Below are 14,557 nucleotides of genomic sequence, written 5' to 3'. Positions count from 1 at the left end.
GCTTTCTTTAGGAAGCCAGTGAGAGGCAGTGAAGGGTCTTCCTCCCCTTCCCAGGCCTGGAACTTCTTCCACACTTTACCCGGCTTCCCTGACCCTGGCCTGTGTCTCCACCTCTCTCCCCTCCTCTGCACTGGAGTTTCCCCAGCTGCAGCGATCCCACGTGCTCCCATCCCTGACGTATCTATGCACCGCTGTGGATTATTATTTACATAATAATTTTGTTAAGTGGCTCAATTTTGAAAAACATTTTATTATGGAAAATGTGATACAAAAATAGAAGCGTGTAATGAAAATACCAACCCCCAGGAACCCATCAATCAGTTTCGACAATTACCAACTCATGAACGGCTTCGTTTTTCAACAGCTTGAATAAATGGGTTTTAAATGGAAATTTCATGAATGGAAAACCAGAATCACTTACCATGGAAATAAATACAATGATTATTAAATTCTACCCAGAGTCCCTTACGGGCTGAAGGGTCTTACCCCAGGGCCTCTTCTCCACTGGCTGAAAGGGAAGATTAGCCAGCATTGGTGAGATGCTTAAACTGTCATCCCGGTCAAGAGCTGTGATGAGCATTCAATACCAGCTCTCTGGAGGCCAAACTAGGCTAGTCAGGACAACTTAGCAAGGCCTTGTCTCAAAACAGAACAGTGCGCCAGGGATGTGGCTCCATTGGCTAAGTGCTTGTCTAGCATGCATGATGATCCTGGGTTTGATCCCCAAAATTCCATAAACCTGGCGTTGGAGGTAGAGGCAGGACTATCAGAAGTTCAAGGTTATCCTTGACTACCTAGAAAATTTGAGAGCAGCCTGGGCTGCCTGAGACCTGCATCAAAAATAAAAGCTGGGCTGGAGAAATGGCTCAGGGATTAAGAGCACACTGGCTGCTCTTCCAGAGGTCCTGAATTCAATTCTCAGCAACCACATACATAATGTAGTAAAACCTTGGGGTTTTTATTTTTATTTATTTATTTGTTTTTTGAGACAGTCTTTCTTTGTAACTTGGGAGCCTGTCCTGGAACTCTCTCTGTAGACCAGGCTGGCCTTGAACTCACAGAGATCTGCTTGTCTCTGGCTCCCGAGTACTGGGATTAAAGACATGCACTACCACCACCTGGCTGTTTTTTGTAAGCAATTTAATGGAAGGTGGTATGTGATGGTTCAGCGGGTAAAGGCACTGGCTGCCAAGCCTGATGACCTGAGTTCATTCCTTGGAACCTGCATGATGGAAGGAGAGGATTTTAAATTGCACGTGTGCATGCTATCACGTGCACACCTACACACACAAATAAAACAAATATTTTTTTAAAGTTGATTACAGCTAGCCATGAGATGCTTTAATGTACTTTCCAGGAAAAAAAGTCCACATCTCCAACTTCTTTTTTTCCTCCAAGATGTATGTAGTCCTAGCTGTCCTGGAACTCACTCTGTGGACCAGACTGGCCTCGAACTCACAGAGATCTGCTTGTCTCTGCCTCCTGAGTGCTGGAATTAAAGGTGTGCGCCACCACCGCCTGGCTCATATATCCAACTTCTAACAGTGTCATTTTCTGCCTTATCCTTTTATACCTAAAGCTTGTGACACTTTTGTCCAATAATCTGAGACATCAGGATTTGCCATTCGACCTTTCCCGAGCCTCTGTGCGTCTGCTCATCTCTCTCCACATGCACAATGTCAGTCTGTCAACCTGCTGTGTCATCTCAACCTCTTCCCCCATCTCCTTGTACAAAATGAAATGCTGAGCTGAAAGATGGTCCCTAATATCCAGTCTGGTCAGGAAGATATGCTATCCATCACACTGGCAGTCTCCCAAACACTCCCACGCACCCTCAGGGGCACCTTTCAGCCAATGGCCCTGAGAGGAAGAAGTCAAGGATGGCTTGACCCTGGTCGGTTCGATATCCGCATCATGATAGGTGAGGTGGAGAAGCCAGAGCCGCCTCTAGCTCATCCACAGGCGTTACTGTCTCTACCATGGCCGCGTTTTACTCTCTGAAGTGCGTGACTAGTAAGAGCAGCCTGGGATAATGGGGCTTTCTGCTTAGTCTCTCTGCTTGCCCTGCCCACTCTTGCCCATATCCCCCATGGTATCGTCTGCTTGTCCCCATAATCAGATGGGTTTGTGAAGTACCAAGCTCTTTATTTGGGGAGCTAGGGTATTAAAATATAGCACAGGCTGATCCTCAAACTTACAATCCTCCTGCCTCAGCTCCCCAATGCTAGGATTACAAGGACTCACACCATACCCCTCCCAGATGGTAAGATTTTACTGTTTTGATTTTTCTCCAGAATAAATAATTTTTATTTATTTATTAGGTTTGTTGAGAGAGGGTTTCTTTGTGTAGCCCTGGCTGTCCTGGAACTCACTCTGTAGACCAGGCTGGCCTCAAACTCAGAGATCCACCTGCCCCTGCCTCCCGAGTGCTGAGATTAAAGGCACATGCCACCACCGCCTGGCATCTCTGTGATATTATAATATAGTTACATCGTTTCTCCCTTCCCTTGTGTTTCTCCACACTTTCCCATATCCCCCTCATTCGTTTTCAAATTCATGGCTTTTTTCATTTGTTGTTGTTATATCTATTTATATCTATCTGTCTGTCTGTCTGTCTAGCCATCCATCTATCTATCTATCTATTCATTCCTGAATACATATACAACCCTGTTTGGCATGGCACTCACCGCAGTCTACCTGCCTCTGCCCCCTCCTGAAGTGCCTGGATTACAGGTGTGTACCACCGTGCCCAGCCTTTGGAGATGCTTTTTTTAAACACACAAGACCCATCTTTTCAACAACAACAACAAAAGTTTAATTTTATTTTGTGTTTATGAGAGTTTGCCTGTATGTCTGTGCACAGTGTGCACGTATACATGCTTGGTGCCCACAAGGGCCAGAAGAGGGGCCAGACAGCCCAGAACTTGAGTTACTGATTCATGGTTGAGCTGCTATGTGGGTGCTGGGAACCAAATTTGGTTTCCTGGAAGAGCAGCCAGTGCTCTTAACCACTAAGCCATCTCTCCAACCTGTTCACCAAAGTTTTATTCCAGTGGACAAATAACAACTGTAGCCTTAGCTCTGTGTGGTAGTGCACACATTTAATTCCAGCACTCAGGAAGAAGAGACGGGCGAATCCCTATAAATTCCAGGCCAGCATGGTCTACACAAGTTCAGACAGCCGGAGCTACACAGTGAGACACCGTCTCAAAAAACAAAAAGCAAAACCAACAATTAATGGAAGAGTTAATACCCAAGCTGAAGCAGGGGCGTGTGCAAGGCTGGAGACCTCCCTAGCCTCTTAGTGTCAACATTTCCCATTTTATAGGTGGGGAAACTGAGTCCTGGGAGGAAGAAGGTGGTTTCCAAAGGTGGCCTCTCCTACAGGGAGAGAACACTGAGGCCAGAGAAGTGACCAGAGGCCTCAAGCCACGGCCTTGCCACTGCTCTTGCCCAATCCCCGTGCCAGCCCAGAACTGCCACGGCCACTCGCATACCCTCTTTTTGATTCACAGGTGGGCATTCTCTCTGGCCTCCACTTAACATTCTGGGGTCCCGGACCCTGCCTCTCTCCTCCCCAGATCAAGGCTGAAGACCCCAGTGGTGACTCAGCCCAGGCAGCACCCCCGCCCCCCCAGCCGACTCAGCCTCATCTGCCCCAGGCCCAACTCATGTTGACGGGCAGCCAGCTAGCTGGGGTAAGTATTTGGCGGAGGACCCCAGCAGAAGGCACAAACCGCCCCACCCGCCACAGGCCATGCAGGTCTCACCGAGGCCACAGCACTCTCTCACACCTGCCTCTTCTCCTCCTCTGTCCTGTGAAAGATGTGTCTCCTAACGACTTGACTCGAATACTAACCCCTTTCTGTCTTCTCTGCCCTCCTGCTGCTGCCCTGCTCTCTGCCTGCTCCACCGCCGGTCCTCAGCTCACTGCGCTGATGCCTGCTCAGCAGCAGCTGCTCCTTCAGCAAGCCCAGGCCCAGCTGCTGGCTGCTGCCGTGCAGCAGTCCAGTGCCGCCGCCGCCAACGCCGCTGCCGCCGCAGCCGCTGCCTCCTCCACCTCCTCTGCCTCCTCTTCTGCCTCCTCCTCCGCCTCGCAGCCCCCAGCCTCCTCTGGGGGAGGCGACCTGCCACCATCACAGCCTGCCAGCCAGCCCCCAGGGACCCCACAGCTCACCTTGTCCCAACCCATCCAGCTCACAGCACAGGTAAGGGCAGCCACCAAGCATCCTGGTCCTTGCAGCAAGGGACCTGCAGAAGCAGGGCGTGCGCACAGGGTGGGGATAACTGGTCCGCAAGGGCCCTTCTGACACTAACCGTGTGCCAGGTAGTTATGTGACGGCGGGAGTCTTGGACCAGTGTGCCCTCTCACGCTACGTTGGTTAAAGCAAGGTTCGCAAGGAGTATCCCATATACTTCAGTGCTCTTCGCCGTGGGTTGACCTACACACTTTCTGTGCGCGTGCTCATTCCAAAAGCTTAATTTATAATGAGAAAACGAGAAATCACCACCATTATTCCCAGGAATGGTATCTGTGTGTGCATAAAACAAAAAGGCTGGGCTGGAGAGATGGCTGCTCTTCCTGAGGTCCTGAGTTCAATTCCCAGCAACCACGTAGTGGCTCACAACCCTGTATAATGGAATCTAGTGCCCCTTTCTGGTGTGTAGGCATGCATGAAGGCAAAACACTGCACACATAATAAATAAATAAACAAATAAGTCTTTAACAAACAAACAGAACGAAATGAAAAGGCTGGGAATGAGAGTTAGCGATTGGGAGTACAGCTCGGTTGGTAGAGTGCTTGCCTGGCACTCAAAAGCTCTGGGTTGCCGGGCGATGGTGGCGCACGCCTTTAATCCCAGCACTCGGGAGGCAGAGGCAGGCGGATCTCTGTGAGTTCGAGACCAGCCTGGTCTACAGAGCGAGTTCCAGGACAGGCTCCAAAGCCACAGAGAAACCCTGTCTCAAAAAAAAAAAAAAAAAAAAAAGCTCTGGGTTCAAACCCTGGTACCTCATAAATCCAGTGTGGTGGCTCACACCTATGACCCCTGGACTCAGAAAGTGAAAACACACAGATTAGAAGTTGAAGGTCATCCATCTGAGGCCACATAACAAGTTCAAGTACAGCCTAGGCTGCAGGAGACCTATCTCAAAAAACAGAGCAAAAATACAAATAAACAAAACTCCTCAGAATTTGTGCCTCACTTTTTGATTTCTTCCCACAAGATGATCTGCCAGTTAAGAAGTCCGTGAACTGAATTTAAAAAAAAAACGTATCTCATCTGGGCAGTGGTGGTACACGCCTTTAATGCCAGCACTTAGGAGGCAGAGGCAGGGGGATCTCTGAGTCTGAGACCACCCTGGTCTACAGAGTAAATTCCAGGATAGCCAAGGCTACACAGAGAAACTCTGTCTCAAAAAACAAAACAAAAAACTACGTTCCACCCTCCCAGTGCTTGAGTTGACACATTGACCCCCAAGCATGAATTACTGGCGAGGCTTGTTTCCTGGACCACCATCACAAGCTGCAGTGTTTAAAAACAGTAAAGCAGAAATGGAACCCCACATGTTGGAGCAACCCCAGCACTCAGGAGGCCGAGGCAGGGGGATCTCAGTGAGTTTGAACTCAGTTTGAGCCACCCAAAAGAACTGTCAAACAAAAAAGAGAATTGAAAAAATAAAACCAACCCACAAAATCCAGAAACGGAATCCTCTCAGACTGCACTGCCGAAGTTAAGATGTCGGCAGAGCCGAGCTATCTCTGAAGGCTAGGAGAAAACCTTCTTGTGTATAACTCCTCCTGGTGATGTCAGCGGTCCTTAGAGCCCAAGGTGGAGACAGATCAGGTGGGCCACTCCAGATTTTAGCTGCCTTGGCACCTGGACTGGTCTCTCTGTATATGCCTGTGCCCTGATTGCTTGCTCTGGTTAGGGCAGCAGTAACTGTGGTAGTGTTTCCCTCACGAGCTTACTTTAACTTTGTTAACTCTGCAAAGGCCATGTTTACAGGTACTTTAACCTATATTTTGGGGGTGCGACACAATTCAGCTCAACAGTAATGGATATAGTGTCTGTCCAGTGGTAGCAGGTTGCAATGAGACTTAGCTGGGTGCACTGGCGCACACCTTTAATCCCAGCACCCGGGAAGCAGAGGCAGGAGGATCTCTGTGAGTTCGAGTCCAGCCTGGTGAGCTACATAGTGAGATCCTGTCATGAAAAAAAAAAAAACCCAAACCAAACAAAGTAGTGAGACTTGATTTCAAAATAAAGTGGAAAAAACCGCTGAAGATGTTGTTCAGTGGTAGAGCACCGACCTAAAATTCCCCAGTGAGGGGCTGGGGTCGTGGCTCAGTGGTAGAGCCCCTGCCTAGAATCCCCCACAGTGAGGAGCTGGGGGCTTGGTTCAGTGGCAGGGTGCTTACCTAATATGCATACAAGAGGCTTAGGTTAAATCCCCAGTAAAGGGAAAAAGGAGGTCCGTAGTCTGCAGAGAAGTCCAGCACTGCCTTTCAGATGGGCTCATCCTTAGCAGCCTGCTCCTGCCTGCCTTGTTTCTACTACAACCACTGGAGTTCACCACATTCTAAGTGGTGAACGGCTTGGGAAATTCTGTAGGAGAGAAACCCTTTTAACTTGCTTCAGGGTAGCTCTCACCACGTTTCTCCCAACCACTTTCCATCTCCCCACACTCCTGGGGGAACTGTCTATGGAGGGGGACTGTCCAGCCTTTGTGGGGGCTGTCCTTACTAGGAGTTCACCCATTTTAGGAGGTCCATCTAATTATGGATGCACCCCCTTCAGGACTTTCCCCGAACATGGAGCTGGGCCTGCCCCAGGGCAGGCTCTGCAGAGCACAGCCCCACTCTCACCCTGCTTGGCCCATGGCAATCACTGGGAGCTGCATCAGCCCCAGACACCCTGCCAGCAATGACCTCGAAAGGTCAAGGTCAAGCATCGTCCCTCAGCCCAGACAGAATGCTGGAGACGGACAGTGACAAAATGGCATGCCTCAGGACACCATGTGTGGGGGATTGGCAGAGCTGGCCTGGGAGCTTGGGGCTCTAACCACATGGCCTGCCTGTGGTGGCTGTTACTTCAGCCATCCTTCACGGGGACATGGTTTCCAGTCCCCTCCCACCAGGGCCACCAGAGACTCCTGCAGCAGGTGCACATGTTCGCTTGGTAGCACACACACAGCACAGGGGCTTGGGGCAGCTCGCTCAGCCCACTGGCTTTCCTCCCATTTTCCTCTCCATCCTGAGTTACTCTCTTCTTTTACCTGGAAAGCTCCTTTTCATCCATCACACCCATGCAGGCTTTCCTGTTGCGGTTGCATCTGAATGCATCTAGGGAACCACCTCCCAACAGAATAAAGAGGAGAGGTAGGCAGCCTGGTGTAGGGCTGGCCATCCCGTCACCTCGGGAGTGAGTTACCAACATTGCGTGCCTTCGTGCAGCCTCAGGACCACAGTCAGGCTGATGCTTAGCTACCTGCTGTCCCATCATGCCCTCCTGACGGGGTCTCCTTGTGCTTCTCCCCACAGGCCCTTTTCTCTTGCTCGTTTCCCTCCTCTAGAATGAGCACCCTCATACTGAATCTTTCTGCTCAGTCCCCTCAGCAAGTGCAAAGCTGAATACAAATTCTAGGAATTCATTCTCATGGGCTGAGCTGTCCTGTGGCCTCATTTGATCAAGAGTCGTTTGTGCTGTATCTTCTCTGCTGGGCAGTGCCCAGGGACCAGGTACAGCTCCCCCGACCCTGGCATGCCCGTGACCCACCACTCTAGACCAGCTCTTGGGCTTGGTTCTCTGCTCCTCTCCCCGCTTCCACTTCCTTTGCCTGTTCAGCTCTGTCCCTGCAGTCAGATCACTAACATCTCTAGGCCCCTGTGTGCTGGACCCTGGCAGAATCTAGGAACTTAGGAATGAGTCACAGGCATCTTTGCCTCCCAAGGGACTCCCTGGCTTGTAGTGAAACAGAAATAAATTAAATGTGTTACATTCGAAAATACTAAGAAGTCTCATCCAAAGCACTGTTAGGGCTGTTGGGTCTAGCATAGTGGTAGATCACTTGTTTAGAATCCCCAAGAGAGAGACTGGGGGTGTGGCTCAGTAGTGGAGCACCTGCCTAAAATCTCCCAGTGAGGGAGTGAGGGACTGGGGATGTGGCTCAGTGGTAGAGCCCCTGCCTAGAATCCCAAAATGAGGGGCTGGGGTGTGGCTCGTGGTAGAGCCCCTGCCTAGAATTTCCCAGTGAGGATCTGGGCATGTGGCTCAGTGGTAGAGCCTCTGCCTAGAATCCCCCAGTGAGGGACTGGGGGTGTGGCTCAGTGGTAGAACACTAGAGTATTTGCCTAATTTGCCTGAGGCCCTGGGTTCAAACCACAAACACGAGCAGAAAAAAAAAAGATTCATGAGCCACCACTTTAAAATGATATAATAATATAAAATAAAAAGGGGGAAATTCCCCTGCTATTTAAACTGTTTGGCATGATGTTTCCCTGCAGTTTCTGAGCTGTACCTAAGAAAGGACGCTCTTATTCTATGTAGTTGGATAATTGGCCTGTCCAGTGCTTGGTATGGCGCGCTCTACAGAGGGAGCTGAGTGACTGTTTATCAAATCAATGAGGGCTGTTTTGTTGTTCCAGTTTTTCAATCAAGGGAAGGGAAGGCATCTCTTCAGGGGAGTATTTCAGAACGCCCGGAGTAGGGGTTGGCATTGACTGAAAACTTAACATAACTGTGAAAGCGTCATTTTCTATTTGTAGAGTGGAAAAAGAATACAGAATGATGCTTCAGCGTCTCCTAGGCTGAGGGTCCAGTGACTGACAGTTCTCGCTGGGTCTGGTGGGAATGTGGAACCAGGAACACGTCTAGTGTGTGAGGGACTCAGGAAACTTTTGGGAGGTGGTGGTGGAAGTTCACTGTAACAAGTTTTGTTTTGTTTTTTTGTCCTGACTGCCAGCTCCCAAATAATGACTTGAAAGCTTCTTATTAATTAGGAAAGCTCAGCCTTCGCTTGGGCATGCCTCACGAGCTCTTTTTTTTTTGTTTGTTTGTTTGTTTTTTGTTTTTCTTGACGGTTTCTCTGTAGCTTTGATGCCTGTCCTAGAACGAGCTCTTGTAGACCAGGCTGGGCTGGTCTCGAACTCACAGAGATCCGCCTGCCTCTGCCTCCCGAGTCCTGGGATTAAATGCGTGCACCACCGCCGCCCGGCTCCACTAGCTCTTTTTTTTTTCTTTGATTTTTCGAGACAGGGTTTCTCCGTAGCTTTTGGTTCCTGTCCTTGAACTAGCTCTTGTAGACCAGGTGGCCTCGAACTCACAGAGCTCCGCCTGCCTCTGCTTCCTGAGTGCTGGGATTAAAGGTGTGCGCCACCACTGCCTGGCTTCCACTAGCTCTTATAATTTAAATTAACCCATGTTTTATTCATCTACATTTTACCACGTGGGTTTTACTTCTCTCCTGCTCTGTGTCCGACTCATTCCACATCTTTGCCTCTCTGCAGAGTCCTCTGTGCCTGGAAGTCCCACCTATGCCTCCTGCCTAGCTATTGGCCGTTTAGCTCTTTATTAAACCAGTCATAAGGCGCAATGGCAAATACACATCTTCATAGTGCACAAAAAGATTATTCCCCATCGGTTCATAGGTGGGTGAGCAGAAGGAAAGGCTTGCAGACAGTGGGCAGGCTCAGAGGCAGGGCTGGGGCAGTGGGGAGAGGCAGGGAAGGCTCACAGGCGGGGCTGGGGTGCTGGGGAGAGGCAGCAGAGGATAGCCAGCTGGAACATCATCCAGTCCAAAGCTGAACTCTGGGCAGCTGAGGGACAACGGGAACGTTAGATCACTGGAAGGGTCTGCTGCGGAGTATCGGGCCCAGGTCCAGGGATGTCCCCTTAATGTCATTCTGGGGCAAGTGAAAGACAGCTGCACCTCCCTGCTCAGGGGAACAGTTGCTCACAGTGGCCTAGTTTAAATCTGTGCCTGAGGTCTTGAGAAGACAGAGGCAGAGGCCCCTTCTGCCTCCTGGGACCTGAGCATGGGGTGGGACAGGTTTCCAGATAGAACCGAGCCCTGTTGTTGTAGAAGGGACAGTGGTTGCAGACCTAGAGGACCCATCTTTGTTCTGTGGCTCAGTCAGGAGCTCACCAAATACTGCTCCTCCATTGCCTTTAGTTTTTTCTCCCTTAAAACTTTTTTTTCCCCCAAAGCAGGCATGGTGGTAACGCCTTTAATCCCAGCACCCGTGAGGCAGAAGCAGGTGGATCTCTGTGAGTTCAAGGCCAGCCTGGTCTACAAAGCCAAGGCAGCAAAGTTCTAGGACTGTCAGGGCTACACCGAGAAACCCTGTCTCTAAAACATCACACACACCCAAAACAAACAAACAAAAATCCTTTTTTCGTTTTGTTTTTATCTTATATGGACCTGTGTGCACTTATGTGAATATATATATATGCCTTAAGGCCAGAGGTTCCGAAGCTGAAGTTCTAGGCAGTTGTGAGACGCCCAATGTGCTGGGTCCAGAACTTGGGTCCTCTGAAAGAGCGGCAAGTATCTAAGCTTGAGCCATCTCTCCAGCCACTTTCCCTTTTGTTTTGAAACCGAATCTCCACGCATGGCCTGAGCTAACCTTGGACTTCTTTACAGACCAGGCTGGCCTTGAACCCTTGCTCCTCCACCTCAGCTTCCTAAATTCTTGGATTACAGGCATACACCCCTGCTCCTAACTCGTGCTCTCCCACTCAGAGCTCTTCCTAGTAGAGTGACCGGAATCATCGTGAGGTCCCTTGTATAGATCATGTCTGCTCATGGCCAGCTGCCCTAGAGGGTTGTGCAAACTGTAAACTGTAAACCAGCAACAAGATGGTGATGTACAAAACGAAACAATGCCTCGTGGGAAAGGGAGGGGCTCAGTCTAATGGGCGGTTAGGAAAGATTTCTCTGAGAAAATGGCCTTTGAGAGCCAAGGACTGGGTGAGTCAGTCTTGAAAGAAGCGTGGTGGTGGGGGGGGGGGTGGGGGGGGGGAACAAGACACAAGCAGAGGGGGAAGCAGCTTGACTTGTTCTAGGTTCACCGCAAGCTTTGTTGCTGGAATGGAGTGGGCAAGAACAGCTTCCAAGAGGTGAGGGAAAAGCCAGGCACTTGGGAGGTGGAGGCAGGAGGATCAGGAGTTGAGACCAGCCTCAGCCATGTGTGAGACACTGTTTCAAAACAAACAGAAGCACTGCAGACTGGGGACATGGCTCGTTCTATGAAGTACTTGCTGAGAAAGCATGACGAAGACTCGGGTGCATCCCAGCATCCTTGTAAAACTGCCAGGCTCGACAGTTCTTAGCTAGGCTCCTAGCTCTGGGAGGCGGCAACAACAGAGTAGTTGGGGGCTCGCCGGCCCACAGCCTAGACGAATTGTTGAGCTTTTGGCTCGGTGAGAGACCCTGCCTCAAAAAGTCAAGTGGACGCCTTTAATCCCAGCACTCGGGAGGCAGAGGTAGGTGGATCTCTGTGAGTTCGAGGCCAGCCTGATCTACAAGAGCTAGTTCCAGGACAGGAACCAAAAGCTACGGAGAAACCCTGTCTCGAAAAATCCAAAAAAAAAAAAAAAAGTCAAGTGGACAGTAAATGAAGAGGGCATTTATCATTAGCCTCCCTCCAGTACCTACATACATGTACATACACATGTAAACAGACATGCACGTACACACACACACACACACGCACGCACGTGCAAAAAGAAGTGAGTGGAGAGGCAGGCCTAAGGGAGAAGATTAAGACAAAGGGACCGAAATTATTCTAAGACTGAAATTATTCTAAGGCAGCATATTTCTGTAATTCTTGCACTCAGGAGACTGAGGCAGGAGGCCTGCCCTGAGTTTGAGGCCACAGCTTGAGACCCTAACTCAAAACAACAGAGCACAAGTGTCTTCCCTGGGAGTGTGGCCAGCTAGTAAGAGTGCTGATGTGGCTTCTGGGTTCCATCACAGCACGGCACAGCACAGGCGTGGTGGCACATGCCTGTAATCCCAGAACTCCTGCGGTAGAGGCAGGAGGACCAGAAGAGTCAAGACAACCCTTGGGGCAGCCTGGGATGGAGCCCAGGGCTTGTCACATGCTAGACAGGGGGTCTGTTATTCTGTCAAGCACCAAGACTGATCCCTTTTGGCTCCATGCATTAGATGAAAGGGAGAGGATCTATAGATCCTGGAAGTAGAATCAAGAGAAATCACAGGACGTGGGCACGCGGGTGGAGGGGGGCTGGCTCGCACAGGAAGGCGATGGTTGAGGAACAGGAATGACTCCTGGGATTGTGGCTTCTGTACCTGGATGATTTTCTGAATTAGGAAGAAGCAAGTGTTTGATTGGACCTGTTGCAACCCCATCCACCAGGGTCTCATTATGTAGCCCTGGCTACATAGCCCTTTAACTCACAGAGGTCCACCGCCTCTGCCTCCAGAGAGCTCAGATTAAAGGCTTGCGCCACCACTCCTAGCAGGGAGAATCTCTTAGTTAACTTAAGCAGAGACATCACACAGGCAGGTGGAAATCCCAGGCCGATGCTTAGCAGACGCTGGGTGGACACTGGACGTTGTCAGTGCTTAAGAAGAGGACAGAGCCAGGCAGTGGTGTTGCACTGGGGAGGTAGAGACAGGTAGATTTCTCTGAGTTCTAGGCCAGACTGGTCGACAGAGCAAGTTCCAGGACAACTAAGACTATTACACAGAGAAACCCTGTCTCTAAAAACCAAAAGAAAAAAAAAAAAGAGGACAGACTTGATTTGAAAGCCAGATTGGGGCTCCCTTTGTTCACAGCTCCTGATGGGGTAGGGTACATGAGGGGACACTGGCGGCTAGTGCCTGTTTGTAAGTAATGTCTTCAAATTTCTGAAGTGCTCTCTGAATAATGGCATCACTCAGGCCCCAGTGAAACCCAGGGAGGAATTACACAGTTTATCCTCATTTTGCAGATATAGAGCTGTGGCCTGGAGAATTAAATAGCTCGGTGACTCCAAAGTCAGCTCGTTAGCATACCTGTCACCATTACTATCTATCTTTCTGTATGGTTGAAACATTGAAGGTCTTTTGGGGGAACTTGGGTATTGCTTTGGTGGAAGAGCCCTTGTCTGGCATGCTGGAGGCCCTGGGTTCAATGCCCGGAACTGACAAAAGTTATTCTATTGTCCTTATTGCTGTTGTTTTCAGACAGAGTCTCAGGTAATCCAGTCTGGACTGGAAGTTGATAGACAGCCCAAACTAACCTTGAACTTCTCCTCCTCCTCCACCTCCCCTGTGCTGGGATTGCAGGTTTATACCCCACACCTCACCCTTTTAGCTGTTTGGAAATATGCAATCCGTTACTAATTACAGCTCCTTTCCCACTTTAACAGAGCAATGGAACATTTCCCTCCCATCCAGCTGAGACTGTACGCTGTTCCCCAGCCCCATGTGCCCTGTTGAGAATAGCTCTTTTCCCTTGGTTTCCACAGCTTGCCTCCTGCTCCTCCTCAGTCTAGACTTAATTCAATACTGTGTCCAGAACTGGTCACAATATGACATATGAGAGATAGCCCACATGCCACCACCCTCCAGTCATGGTGCAGTTTTTCGGGGGTGGGAGCCACGGGGTGAGGGCCTCCTGTCCTGTGCACTGGGGTGAGGCGCAGCACCTGGGCCGTCGCAGCTGGCCAGCTCTGAGGCCCTGGTCTCCTCCCGTTCATTCTCAAAACTTTCTCCCCCACCCCCACCCTCACCCCCATGGGGGACCATGGCCTGATGAGAAAACGATCACTTACACCCCCACCCCCTTCACCCATGGAGCACATTAGCCATATGCCTGTCTTTCTGTCAGTCTGCAGTGAAGTCAGTCTGTCCTGTTACCCTTTAGGCATGTGTTAGGAATGCTACCTGTTAGGCTGGGTGTGGTAACGCCTACCCATGACCCCAGCACTGAGGAATCATAGGCAGGAGAATTGTAAGACATTTGAGACAAGCTCAGGTTGCATGGTAGTGAGTTCTAGACCAGCTAGGGCTACATATTAGACACATCTCCAAAAAGCAAGCAAACAAACAGCAGCAGCAGCAACAACAACAACAAAAGCAGGAAAAGCTGGTCTCTTGCCGTCTCTGCTTCAGTAGGGAATGCCAGCCCTCCCCGCTGGTTAGAGGACAAATTGACTTAGGAACTATGCTGTCCTCGGCCTTCAGCATCACAGTTTAACTTCACCGTTTCACGCTGGAATAGCACACCCCCAAGTGGTTAAGGAGAGCCCTGCAGCCTCTCTGAACTGTGGACAGATGGGTCTCTTACTGGCTGCATCCACCTGAGCCTGCTGGCCACACACTAGAATCTCTCTCTGTGTGTCACACCGTCATTCAGCAGAAGACCTCCCCATGTGCAAATGCCTCTCTGGGTGAGGGTAAAGTGGATGATTTAGTGCATCCATCGTAGCTGGAGAGACAGACTGGAGACAGACAGACAGTGGTTCTGGCAGGACAGAAAAGCATGTGGTGTCATGAACGTAGTGACAGGTAAAGGAAGATGCGGGAACAGGTGGCCACTCTGCA

The 14,557-nt window shown here is 50.2% G+C and overlaps 1 protein-coding gene across 7 annotated transcripts in view; it reads left to right on the top strand.

The window, feature by feature from the left end:
* Pou2f2 (POU class 2 homeobox 2) overlaps nucleotides 1-14,557 on the top strand; it is an 85,590-nt gene that overhangs the window by 55,771 nt on the left and 15,262 nt on the right. For 4 of the 7 annotated variants that reach the window (XM_041654872.1, XM_041654871.1, XM_041654874.1 and 1 more), the window contains one exon: nucleotides 3,582-3,698. In XM_041654872.1, coding sequence (XP_041510806.1) covers nucleotides 3,582-3,698 — 117 coding nt within the window. Of the gene's footprint in view, nucleotides 1-3,581; nucleotides 3,699-3,926; nucleotides 4,209-14,557 lie in introns of all 7 variants that reach the window. The other 3 variants (XM_041654870.1, XM_041654873.1, XM_041654875.1) reach the window with 1 other exon arrangement.

Source organism: Microtus oregoni, unplaced genomic scaffold, assembly GCF_018167655.1.
Source record: "Microtus oregoni isolate MIOR12 unplaced genomic scaffold, Mior012 000006F_ref0000085, whole genome shotgun sequence".
NCBI classification, from domain to species: domain Eukaryota; kingdom Metazoa; phylum Chordata; class Mammalia; order Rodentia; family Cricetidae; genus Microtus; species Microtus oregoni.
The sequence above is the reverse complement of the archived record's forward strand: the minus strand, read 5'-3'. Positions and strand labels throughout refer to the sequence as shown.